Source organism: Rousettus aegyptiacus, unplaced genomic scaffold (genome assembly GCF_014176215.1).
Source record: "Rousettus aegyptiacus isolate mRouAeg1 unplaced genomic scaffold, mRouAeg1.p scaffold_m13_p_12, whole genome shotgun sequence".
Taxonomy (NCBI): domain Eukaryota; kingdom Metazoa; phylum Chordata; class Mammalia; order Chiroptera; family Pteropodidae; genus Rousettus; species Rousettus aegyptiacus.
The window spans coordinates 167,895-180,265 of record NW_023416287.1 but is presented as its reverse complement, the minus strand read 5'-3'; the positions used below and the strand labels follow the sequence as shown (position 1 = coordinate 180,265).

General features: G+C 67.9%; 2 protein-coding genes across 2 annotated transcripts; one reads left to right on the top strand and one right to left on the bottom strand.

Annotated features, from left to right (window-relative positions):
* On the top strand, positions 1-964 carry CUNH20orf204 (chromosome unknown C20orf204 homolog). The gene is made up of 2 exons (XM_036229116.1): positions 1-365; positions 518-964. The coding sequence occupies exons 1-2, from the start codon at positions 120-122 to the stop codon at positions 656-658; spliced, it is 387 nt and encodes a 128-aa protein (XP_036085009.1). The 5' UTR covers positions 1-119; the 3' UTR covers positions 659-964.
* Positions 965-8,550: 7,586 nt separating this feature from the next.
* On the bottom strand, positions 8,551-10,481 carry SOX18 (SRY-box transcription factor 18). Its single transcript, XM_016146665.2, has 2 exons — positions 9,919-10,481; positions 8,551-9,834 (listed from the first exon to the last, which is right to left on the bottom strand). The coding sequence occupies exons 1-2, from the start codon at positions 10,265-10,267 to the stop codon at positions 9,035-9,037; spliced, it is 1,149 nt and encodes a 382-aa protein (XP_016002151.2). The 5' UTR covers positions 10,268-10,481; the 3' UTR covers positions 8,551-9,034.
* Between the last annotated feature and the right edge of the window lie 1,890 nt (positions 10,482-12,371).

Sequence of the window (12,371 nt, the reverse complement as noted above, 5' to 3'; positions counted from 1 at the left end):
GCTGTGCGGCGAGGTGGGATGGGCTTCAGACACTTCCATTTCATTCAGAAAAACCAGACTGGAGCAACGGCCCCCCGACGGCGGGGTCGGGTGGGAGCCTCTTGCGGCGCCCAGAAGGTATGGGGGCCTGCCCCATCCTCGCCCTGCAGCCCGCCTGTCCCCGGCGACCCATGGCGCCCTTTCCCCAGGCCCGGGTTTCTTCTCCCTGCCAGGAGCACAGTATCCTGCTGTCCATCGCGGCCCTGGGGCGGACTCTGCGCGGCGTGGCGGCTGGCGGCCGCCGCGGGGCGCTCGAGAAAGCGGCGTGGACCGTGGCCCTGCGCACGGAGGCGGTGATGCGGCGCCACTGCCGGACCCTGCGCCAGGTGTGCGTCCCCGAGCGTGTGGCGGCCCGGACCCTCCCCTCCCACGGTTCGGGGGCCCCCTAACCGGGCCGCGGTCCCCTCGGGCTGGATGCGCGCCGCGGGGGTCGGGCGCGGGGCCCGTGCGCGTGCACTGACCGCCTCGTCTCCGACAGAGGAGCCCGCGGCCCCAGTCGCGCCGTGCCCTTGGCCGGCGCCGCGGTCGGAGGCGGCTCTTACTGCGCGCGCTGGACGCCGTCGCCACCTGCTGGGAGAAGCTGTTCGCGCTGCGCGCCTCGGCCGTGGACGGCTCCTAGTGCGCCTGCGCGGGCGCGGGCCCGGGGCCTCGGCGCTGCCCGCGCTCTCCGGAGGGCCCGGGACTTCCAGATGCGAGCCCTGCGAGGCCTCGATAAACCGAGCTGGCGCTGCGGTCCGGTTCTTCCCTTCGCCTGCTGGCCGTGGGCTGGGCCACCTCGGGTGGGCTCCTTGGAGGGAGCCGGCTCTGGGCCGTTGTCGTGCGCACGCACGTTTGGAGCCCCTGCGGGGTAGACTTCACGTGGACAGGGGCAGCGCTCCCGGCCTTGGGCAGCAGGGGGCGGCTTGCTACGCTGGACTGGACTCCTGCTCAGGGGGCTGGACCGGGGGGGGGGGGGGGGAAGGGCGGGGGGGCACTCCTGGGCCCTAAAACGGCGCATATCCATCCGCTCCGCTCTGGAATGGGGGAGGGGTGGAAGTGGAGCGGGGGAGGGCCAAGCTGTGAGAACCCAGAGCAAAACAACCGGATAAAGGAAACGGGCCTGAAGGGAAGCCGGAGTCGCTGGCCCTGGCTGCAGGCGAGGCCGGGCCATTTCCTGCGGCCCTGGGAGGGTGGCCATGGCCCCCTTTGTGGGGCTGGACAGGCTGGCCCGGGACCCTGGATGTGCTTGGGGGACGGGCATGGAACCCTGGTCTCCCCTCACAGCTGTGTAGGCTTGGGGGTCTGCATTTCAGCTCCCCATCCAGCCTGTGGCAGATGGAGCACCTGGAGTCATCAGGCTTCTTTCTGCCAGGTGGATGGGCTCAGGGGGCGCCAGAGTGGGCCTTGTCCCTGGGGTCCTGGCAGAGCAGGGGTGCAGGGGGCCTTCACGGTGGAGCCGTCAGCAGGGACATGAGAGCTGATCCTGACGCAGCCCCTGTCAGTCTGTGCAACAGGAGCTACTGCCCCTGTTCTAGAGAAGAGGAAACTGAGGCACTAGGAGGTTCCAGAATGGGCCCCAAGTCACACAGCTGGGAAGTGTAGGGTGGGGTGAGACCCAGGCCACCAGCACCCAGCCACCCGCTGCGCTTCCACAGGCCTGCCAGCCATGGGCGCAGCTGACCTGGGGCCGCTGGCACACGCAGGGTCACCTGCAGCGCAGGCCCCGCAGGGCTGCAGCGGGGCCGGATTGCATGGGGAGGAGCGTGGACTGGCCCCGAAGCAGCGCGGTTACGGGGTGGGGGGGGCTGTGTGGCCAGTGGGGCTGCGGGAGTAGCCTTGGACGTGAAGGGGCTGCGGTCCTTCCTGAGCAGCTGGCTGTGTCCCGTCGAACTTGAGGGGACACACGGAAGACCAAGCTGAGGGAAGCAGACTCCTTTGGTGGAGCAGTCACACTCCTGGGCTCCTCCCGGGTGAGCCTTGGGGTGTGGCCCTGTGTCCAGGCAGGGAAACAGGCCCAGTTTGCTCAGAGCATGAGGCGGGGGCAGCCCAGCGGGGGGCTGGCAGTCAGGGAGAGTCCAGGGCCCTCGGCGCGGGGGCAGGAGGAGGACGGCCCTCCGTGGAGGTCTCCCTCAGGGCAGCCGGCTGCTTGCGCCTGGCCCTGGCCCGGCGCTCCCCTCCGGTGGTACCTGGGCATGGCCGCCTGGTGGTCTTGGTTGCTGCCCACCCCCGGTGCTCCCACCCTGCTGCTGAGGCCAGCCTCCATCCATCTGTGCCTGAGGAAGGTTCAAACCAATCGGAACCCCAGGGGGGGGGGCGCTGGACGCCTCAGAGCTTTAGGGCCACAGCCCTCTCCTAAGCCCCCGACCACAACCACAACCACAGGCGTGGGCAGAGTGTATCCACACCCTGGCCCCACTGTCCCTCCCTGTGGGCTCCTGTCACAGTGGGCCTGGTGGCGTTTGTGTGTGTGCATGTGCGCACGCACAGGCCCAGCTCCCTCCCCCGCCCCCCCTTCGCCTTTCCCCACCCAGCAGGGCTCCCCTCAGGCAGGCCCTCGCTGCCTGTCCTGGTGAATCTGGTGAATCGGGTGCCTGGGGGTGGGGCCCGGAGGCCTTTGGCCTAAGCCAGCAGAACCGAGCCCCCACCCCACCCCTTCACCCTCTACCCCTTCCGTAGAAGCCTCAGGCACGTCTGGTGGCCCCGGCCCTGAGCAGAGGCTCAGTACGTCTTGCCTAGTCCTGTCCTGCCAAGCCCTGGATGACGGAGGACCTGAGCCCTGCCTCCATCTCTCAGAGGCTATCTGTATTTGTTTCCTGGGGCTGCTGTAAAAATTAGCAGAAACCAGGTGGCTTACACAGTGGGAATTTCTTTACTCTCAGTTCTGGAGGACAGAAGGCCAAAATCAATGTCACTGCCCACAGTCAAGATGTCAAGTTCAAGCTCCCTCCTGCGGAGAACCCCTTCTTGCTTCTGGTGGCTCCATTGCTCCAATCCCTGCCTCTTTCTCTTACAAGGGTCGCGTCTTGGGGGAAGGGAGCACAGTGGGCTCCTGGGACAAAGTTCACTTGTCTAGCATGGGGATATTCCAGCTGGACCAGGTGTGGGCGCAGGTGCAGAGCCACCCCTAGCAACGGAGAGACACAGGGTGGGAGGAAAGCGGGGTGCCCTGCCCAGCCCGGTGACATGCTCTTCAGGCCAGGCGCAGGGCCCCCCGTTGTGGCCTGTTCACCACAGCACAGCGGCTGCTGGAACCGAGCAGAGCTGACGCTGAGATGGGAAGAGATTCAACCGTGGGGACTGGGCCTTGGGCCACGGAGCCACCGAGGCAGAGTCCCGGTGGCACGGCTCCGTGGGCGGGCCCTGTGTGAGGCCCTGGCGTGTGGCTCGAGCCTGGTTCTTCCCGTGGAGAACACTGTTTCTGGGGCTCACACACGGCCGGGCGGGGGCTTGCGCTCCGCGGTGTCCTGTCCCACACACAGCCTTCTCGGCAGCTTCCAGAAGGGTGGGGGCTGGGACCCGGGAGGGGCTGTGCCAGGCCTGCAGATGGGGCCTCAGGGCACTGGCCAGGGTTGTGTAACTTACCAAAGCAGGGAGCCAGACCCCCCCACGTACAGTGCCGAAAGGAGCCGGCCAGGCCGACTTTAAAGGGCAGCCCGGGTCCCACGGTCTCCCCAGACTGGGAGCCTTTGAAGGACATCTGGAACAGGGATGAGCCACAAACCGGCCTCTGGATTCACAAAACCAGACCGGCAATTCCGGCTCCCTCTGCGCGCTCCCCACCCCCGCCCGCACACGCCCTCCTCCCTGCCTCTTCCCAAGCTGCCGCCTGGGGTCCCGCCATTCCAGCCCAGTGCCTGGCCCCTCTGTTTGCCCACCCTGGGGTCCTCTCTTGGGCTTTGGCAGCAGCTCCCCCATGTCCTCCCCACACAGACCACCACCCCAGCTGGACTGAGCAAGGGGCGGTGGTGGCAAACATGGGGGCCTGCCAGCCCGGGCCCCTGGAGACACAGCTCCACGTGCGGGGAGCCAGGGCCTGGGGCTGGGCACGTCAGCCAGGCCTCCCCCGGTGCGGGGTGCTGAGGAGGCGGGTGGCTGTCTGCGGCCACACTCAGCTGGCAGCCCCAGGAGGAAGCACCTGCACCCAGGCCTGGAGGGGGCGCTGGCCTTGCCCGGCACTTGGCCCTGGCATGAGCCTCAGTGTGGGGTCCCCATCCCTGCAGGTGGGCGAGATCGCCTGCTCCAGCTGCGCTCGTGCGGAAACAAACAAGGCCCCCCACTCCAGGAAGCAAAGCAAATACTCATGGGGTGGGGGAAGCGCCAGGTGCTGGAGCCCATTGTCCCTGCCAGGGGCCTGCAGGACCCGGGGGGCGCCCAGGGACAGTCCCCATCCTGGCCCCTCCCTAGGAAAAGACCCAGCTTTGTGAACGCGGAAACAAACAACCTTCATACCTCCCCCAGTTACCCTCTCCAGAACCAGCAGCGTGTGGGCACCCGCTGGGGGCGCAGTCCTTGTTTTGGGGGGTCAGGGTGGGTGGCGGGGGCAGAGTAGTGTGTGGTGTGGGAGAGGTGGGGTGTCCTGGGGTGGGACGCAGGTCCCTGGGTCCCCTGCTCGCGTCTCGGGGGGTGGGGGGTGCAGCCTGGCTCAGTGAGGTCCTGTTGCTGTCCTGTGGCGCCTCCCTCCGTAACCCCATTGTGACAATTGTGGCTTGGGGTGAGGTGGGCAGGGCTCCCCGCCAGGTGATCAAGCCCTGTGCTCCCACTGCCCCCATCCCCTGTCCAGCCTGAGCAGGGCATGAGGCCAGGGGTCCGGCTGCGGCCCCAGATAAGCTCCGCACCCGCGGCGACTTCCTGAGCTTCCTTCCAGCCCGCCGCCGCCACCGCGCACCCCTTCCTGTTTCCTCGACGGGGGCGGCGGCGGCGTGGGCAGGGGCCGTGGGCCGCCCGCAGGGGTCCGGGGCTCTCGGCCCCTGCCGCCTTGCCGCCCGCGCCGTGCCCCTGGGTGGCCTGGGAGGCCATGCGAGCTGCGTGGGCTGCGGCTGAAGTAGGCAGAGAGGCCGGGTTCGCGCCCCTTCACCTCTGTCCTGGGCCCGAACTGCAGCTCTCTCGGCCAAATCCCTGCACGGACTGGATTGCAGGCCCATCCTGGGAGCCCCCCCCCATCCTGGGGCAGAAGTGGGGGGTTAGCCTGGGCGGGGGGATTGAGTCTTGGTTTGGGGGCACAGTTGGGATTGGAGGTCAGTGGCTCTGGACCTCCCCCACCCCCGCTCTTGGGGTGCATGTGGATGCACTTGAGGTACTTAACCTACTCGCTTACACTTGGTCATTAGAGATACAAATGTGTGTAATTTTAATAAACTCATACGTGCCCGCAACACGTGCACACAAGTGTTCACAGCAGCATTATTCGTAGCCACCAAAACGTGGAGGCAGGTCCACCAGACGGTGAGCTGACGGTCCATCCCCACGAGAGACGATTCAGCCTTAAAGAGGAACGAAGCACGGAGCTGATGAGCCTTGAGAAATGCCGCTCGCCCACAAAGCCAGGCCCCAGGGGCCGCTTGCCGTGCGACTCCACTTGCGTGAAATGTCCAGAAGGGGCCCATCTGCCGAGACGGAGACGAGGTCAGGGTTCTGGGGGGCTGGGAGCAAGGGAGAGTGGGAGTGACCGCTCAGGGGCACAGGTTTCGTTTGGGGGTGACGGAAAAGCTGAAACGAGGTCGTGGTGATAGTCTCGAAGCCCCGTGAATACACTAAAAGCACCGACTGTCCACTTAAAAATGCATGCGGATTGTGCAGAGTGCGCTGTGGGTGGATTGTCTAGAGTGTGTGTCCAGTGGAGTGGAGGGTGACTTCGGTCCCTCCGGGCCCGCCCAGCATGGCCTTGGGGTTGGGTGTGTGAGCACAGCCTTGGTCCTGGTGTGTCGCTTGGCGTGGTGTGTGGCTGGTTGTACGTGTACTGTTCCGCGGGTGTCTGCGGGGGGAAGGGGTGCACCTTACCTGCTCTCTGCCCCACACCCCTGACCTCCTCCCCTGGACTGCCTGCTGAGGACGGTTCGGCACCTCCACCCAGGTCAGGCCAGGGCCAGGCCAGGTCCCGGCGTGGGAGAGCTGTGGCTTGTGCCAGGCTGGACTGCTGGAACTTCCCGCCAGGAGCCAGGCGGCAGGGGTCTGTTCCTGGCTGGCTTGACTCAGCGGGAGCTGGGGGTGGGGACTTCCCTTCTCTGACCCTTGGGGAAGCAGGTGGGTGGAGCCAGTGGGGGGGGGGGGAGCCTGACCTCAGGCTGGAGCCACCCAGGCCTAGGGCTGTGGTCCTGCCGAGTGGGGTAGAGCCGGCCCCATGGGGGCTTCTCAGGCAGGGCACTGGCAAAGGGTCCTCTGAGGGGACCCGCACCCTACCCAGGGCCACTGCTGCGGAGCCACTACCGGCAACAGCTGCCTCTGCTGGGAGGCCTTTTCGTGTCCTCGGCCTGATGCTGCTCCTGGACACCCCCAGTCCCTGGACACATTGGGCCCACACTGGCCTCCTCCCTACTTGGGCACCAGGGGTGCCACCCCAAGGCGCTCTGGTGGCTCTCCGTCCCAGAGACCCTTGGGGGGGGTGGGTTGGGGTGGTGTGAGAGGCCCAAAATGGATGATGTGAGAATATTGCTCCAACCACACCAGAAGCCAGGAGAGGCAGACACGGACGGCCCCTCTGCTTGCCTGCACCTCCCTGCGCTCAGCGGCATCTCTGGGGCAGGGTCACCAGTGGGACGGCGCCTGGGTCCAGCAGGGAGGCGCTCAGAGGGCTGTGCACATGACCCTGTGCAGCCTGTGCCTGGCCTGGGAGTGGGTGAGAGCGGGGAAGGGGCTGCACCTGGCCAGAGGCGCTTGGACTCCAGCTGCTGTGGGTGGGACGTGCCACCCCCACAGCGGGTGCACCTGGGCCCAGCTGGCCCAGGGCTCCAAGAAGGGTCACCTCTTCTCCCAGAAGGAGCAGGCCCAGAGCAGGAGCTGGAGGGCCGTACGGGCCGGGTGGGGCTTGCATGCCCACGGGTGGTGTGTACTTCTCCCCATGCGTGAGCCCAGGACTCAACATCGGTGTCTCAGAGCCCCCCACCCCTGTGACAAATGTGCCTCGACGGGGCCACCCTTGTGTCTCAGCTCCCCTGCCTCCTGCTGCGGGCTCGTGTGTGCTTCCCAGGGGCAGGCCCTGTCCTTGGTGTCATTGGGCTCTTCCTATCCCTTTGCCCACTGGGGGCCACCTGTGCTCTTCTCAGCTTGTCTGTTCCTGTCCCTTGAGGTGTGTCTGTCTCTGTCCCATGGCCGGCTCCCTGCCCCACTCTGCCAGCGGAGGCGTGGGACTCACGACGAGTATCAGAGGCGACATCAGCCACACCGAGAGGCAGGACACCTGTAGCACCCTGCTCACCTCCCCACACGCACTCGGGCAGCAGACCCATGCGTGTGGGCGCCCAGGCTCACACCCAGGCTGGCTGCACACCCCTGTGTGCACGCAGTCTCAGACACACTGGGGCCCCACACGCAGTCACCTTCCCAAATGGTCAGTCACGTGGTCAGTCAGCATCACAGCCACGCTCGGAGCCTCATGGGCTCACACATGTCATCAGAGTTCGTCTCATTCGCAGAGCCCACCCAAGTCCCAGACAGCCGCGCCCTTCACAGGGTGCGTGTTCGGACACAGGGGAGATTGTTGGTGGCTTTCCCACATCCCTATTGGCAGGGATCAGCTGGGACCCCCATATGCTATGGGGGTCAGAAGCCGGGGCAGGACAGAGCTGAGGGACACGTGGCCCCTTCTGTTGCTGAGACGCCCTGCCGGGTCCGGAGAACTGCGCGTGTGCAGGGAGGCTTCTGGGGGTGCTCACGGACCCCGTCCCAGGAAAGAAGAATCGCAATTGTTGCAGCCTTTTCTGAACGTGTGGGCTCTTCGTTCACAGGGTGCCAGAAAGGAGCTGGGGGACCACGGAGGCAGCGTGGAGAGAGGGCGTCCAGGCCTGGGCGGAGGGGGCTTGGGGTAGTGAAGCAGGTCCAGAGCTGGGGGCTGGCGATGTGAGGCTTGAGCCCCCTGCTCCGGTAGGGGCCTTGTCACTGGGCGGAGCCTGGACAGGCTACGCTGGGAGCAGCGTGGGTGCACGGCAGAGCTGCCCGCTCTGCCCACACCGGGCTGAGCACGGACAGGGCCCCCGAGGGCCAGGTCTGCGTGTGTCAGTCCCACTGCCTCCTTTGGAGAGGACACTGGCCTGGGCTGGAAGGTCTTGAGGTGAGTTTGAGGAAACCTGGGTGGGGGTGGGGGGGATTGCTCTGTGTAGTCTGACCCCCGTTAGGCTTGAGCTGGAATTGGGGGACAGGAGGGGAATGGAGGAGTAGGAGTGCCCACACTTCCTGTCTCCCTCCAACTCTGGCTGGGGGAAGGACGGTGCTGGGAGTCCAGGCTGGGGGGCAGGCTCTCTGGGGGAGACTGGGAGGGAAGGAGACATCTAAAGCCCTGGGGGGAACTGCTCCTTCCTCCCCTAGCAACCACAGACCACCAGGTGTTCAGAGCTTTATTGTGGCCTCGCCTGGCCCCGGGGGGCCGCTCCAGGCTCCTCCTTTACAGCAAATACACAGAGTTATTCCTCATACAGTAAAGCCCTTGCTACTGATGCTTTTGATCACTGAACTCCCTTGGAAGAGAAGGTTTAAAAGTTGAACTAAAAATTAAATATATCGTATTACGTATATAAAAAAAGGCAAAGTAAAACACAGCCTGATTCTAGAAAATACACTGCAGGAAAAGGATGAGGCGCTTCAAAAAACGTAACCCTGGCAGGGCCAGCCAGCAGGTCCTGGAAAAGACCCCGACGCGCGGGAACCAGCCCTGCGGCGCGCGCAGGGCGGGCGGCCTAGCAGGAGCGTCGCGGTTCCGGTCGGACTGCTACAAGGGGCCGCAGCATACACCTGCGACAGCGACAGAGCGGCGATGCGCAGCGATGCGGCCGCGGCGGCTGCGGGGGGGGGGCGGGGGCGTGGCGGCCTAGCCGGAGATGCACGCGCTGTAGTACACCGCGCTGCTGGCGTCGGACAGCGCGGCGATCAGGCTGCTCTCCTCGGGGCAGGACATGGCTCGCGGGCCCAGCTTGGCCAGCGCCACGTGGTACGGGAGCCCGGCGGCGTCGGGCCGAGTCCGGCCGCAGTTGAGGTACTGGTCGAACTCGGTGAGGTCCACGTCGGCCCAAAGGTCGGCGGCGGGCCCCAGCGGCTCGGCGCTCTCCAGCGGCGTGGCCTCGGGCGGCGGCGACAGCGGGCCGGGGTAGGGGCCCGGGCCGGGCGCGCCCAGGGCGCCGTAGTAGAGGCCGGGGAGCGGCGCGTTGGGGGCGGGCGCGGTCCTGAGCGCCTCGGCCAGCGGCGCCCCGTAGCAGCCGCCGGGGTCCCGGGGCAACTCGGCGGGGGTGTAGGGCGCGCGGAAGGCCCGCAGCGCGCAGTCCTCGGGCGGCGGGAAGAAGGCAGCCTCTCCGGGCTCCAGGCCGTCCAGCGGCGAGCGCTCGGGCGTGGGCAGCCCCAGGCCGTCGAGCTCGGCGCCCAGCGGCGGCAGCTCGCGGAAGGCCCGGGCCGCGCCCGGCGCCGCAGGGTAGGGCTCCGGCGGCGGCGGCGGCGGCGGCGCCAGGCCCTGGAGCAAGAGGCCGGGCTCCAGCCGCCGGGCCTTGCGCGCCTGCTTCTTGCGGCGCGGCCGGTACTTGTAGTTGGGGTGGTCGCGCAGGTGCTGCACGCGCAGCCGCTCCGCCTCCTCCACGAAGGGCCGCTTGTCCGCCGTGCTCAGCTCCTTCCACGCCTTGCCTGCGGGCGCGGGCGCGGGTCAGTGGGCACCCCCCGCCCGGCCCTCCCCGCGCGAGCCCCCGCCCGGCCGCGCGCGCCACTCACCCAGCATCTTGCTGAGCACCGCGTTGTGCAGGTCCGGGTTCTGCTGCGCCAGTCGCTTGCGCTCGTCCTTCGCCCACACCATGAAGGCGTTCATGGGTCGCCGGATGCGCGACTCGTCGGCCGCCTGGCGCTCCCCGCGGCCAGCCGGGCTGAGGCCATAGCGCCCCGGCTCGGGGCTGCGCGGCGGGCTGCGCGGCGGGCTGGGCGGCGAGGCGGGCGCGGCGACGGCGGCGGGGGCGGCGGGGAGGCCGCGCGGCTCAGCGGCGGCCCCGGGTCCCGGGGCCCATGCACAGTCGCGGCGGGCGGGCGGGTCGTCCTGTGCGCCGTAGCCGGTCGGCGATCTCTGCATTCCAGCTGGGCGCGGCCTGGGCGGAACGAAGCGCGGGAGCGCGGACGGCGGGCGGCGGGCACTTCGGGGCCGGGACGGGCGGGTGGACGGCGGTGGGGACGCGGTGGCCTCGCGCCGGGTGGGCGCCCAGATATAGCGGCGCGGGGCCAATAGGCGGCGGCGGGCGGGGCGGGCGCGGCGGCCAAGCCGGGCCGCCCCTCCCCGGGGGCTCCCTTTCTTCCGCGCCCGGACGCATTCCGCCGCGGCCTCCTGCGCGCAGCGCCCCCCGCGCCCGCTCTGAAGGAGACCCCCCAATGGCAGAGGGCCACTGATGTGGGCTGCAGCTTGGAAGGGGCGTCCCCGTGGGGCTGTCAGACTTTCAGAGCTGAGCCGCCGCCCCCACCCACGGAGACGGAGCCCCCCGGGCGGTAATCGGAGGGTGGTGCCCTCCCCGCGGAGGTTACGGTGGGAGGAGGGGGCCGTGTCTTAACGTCGAATGCTTGGGAGGCCGCCTTCTCAAGGCGTCCGGCTCAAAGGTGAGGGGCGCTTTGAGAACAACGCCCTGCATCCTGCGACCTGGGTAGCCCCCCGCCCCTTGGCAAACATGGTGACCACCTTACGGCACTGGGGGCTTGGAGCCCTACCCAAGCCTGTCTCTGGGGTTAAAGGGGAAGATGGCATTCGCGCCCCCTCACCAACTCCTGAGCCAACGCAGAATAATAAGACCGAGCGGGGCGAAGTGGGGCTGGAGGGCGGAGCAGCCTGGGGAGGCGCAGAGCCCCAGGCCCAGCGCCCCCTCCTCAGGGCCTTGTGCTGCGGGGGCGGGGGGGGGGGGTGAGGCTCCAACGGGGCATTCACCGTGGGAGGGTCTTCAAAAGGGTTTCCCGCCCAGTCCCACTCCCCACCCTCCCCCAGCAGGAGGGGGCTGGGCTCCAGAAGCTGAGGGTCCGTGGAGTCTCCTGCTCCTCTCTTCCACCTCGCTGTAGCCGGGAAGCTACGCAGCCCCTACGATGCCAGAAGCCTCCCCCAGAAGCCTCCCCACCCCAAGTGTTGGGGGCTTTATTGGTGGCCCTGGGCCTGTGTGGCCAGAGGCTCTCAGTGCTGTGTCCCTGGAAGTCCCTCCAGGCCTCATTCCGTGGGCCTCGCATGAGTCCCACAGCTTCCCCCAGAGGCCCTCCTGCCAGGGGCAGAGCCCAGCACCTCCACAGAGGTCCTGTGGGCTGCTGGGTGCCCCCACATCGGGTTCTGTCACATCAGGCCTCATCCATCTGCAGGAGGAGTAAGGTGGCCCAACTCACTGCCCCTGAGCCCAAGTGCTGCTACCGGGCCATGGGGGCACAGCAGCGGTGCTCCCTGGCCTGGGAGGACCGGCTTCTCCCGGGGGCGAGCCAGAATGGAGGGCGCTGGGCCAGACAATGCTCGGGCTGCTCCCAGGGGGGCCAGCTTTCCTCTAAGTGCTGTGAGTGGCCGGACCCAGCGGCCTGGGCGCGGGGCAGTGCGTGTGGGAGGGAGGCTTCAGGTCGCAGGATGGCGCGAGGGGCCAGCGCCTGGCAGAGGCTGCCCCTGCTTCTGGGTGTGCTCTGGGGTCACCAGGCCTGGCGGATCCTGGGCTGCTCTGGGAGGATGGACACGGGTCTTGAGAAGGAGGCCTCCAGGGCCCTCCGCTGCAATGACGCCTGTAGTGGGACAGTTTTCAGCTCCCCTAGGGGCCCTCTGCCGCCCCCAATAGCCCAGGGTCGTCCGGGCTGCCCCAGATGCACAGGCATCAGCCCCTCCACAGCTGCCTTGCCCAGCACCAGCCAGCGGCCCGCCCTCCTGGTCACACTGCTCGGCTCAGGTGTCCAGCTGTCCTATCCTGTGGGCTCAGGCTAGGCAGGGCAGGGGAGAGAGATCCCCCGGGCGCCCCCCACTTCTTTGGGGTCAGGCTGCCCACCCTTGTGTGCTGCCTGGTGGGAGTGGGAGCTGCTCTGGCCCGCTGTCCAGATGGGAAGGCGAGGGGGTGGGGGCTGCAGTCAGGGTGGCCTGGACCCAGGAGCCGCAGGGCTGAGGGGCCCCTTGGTGCTGCTGTACCAGGGCTGGTGTGGGTGTGGCCGCCATGCCAGGGGGAGGGGCCTCAGATGTGTGT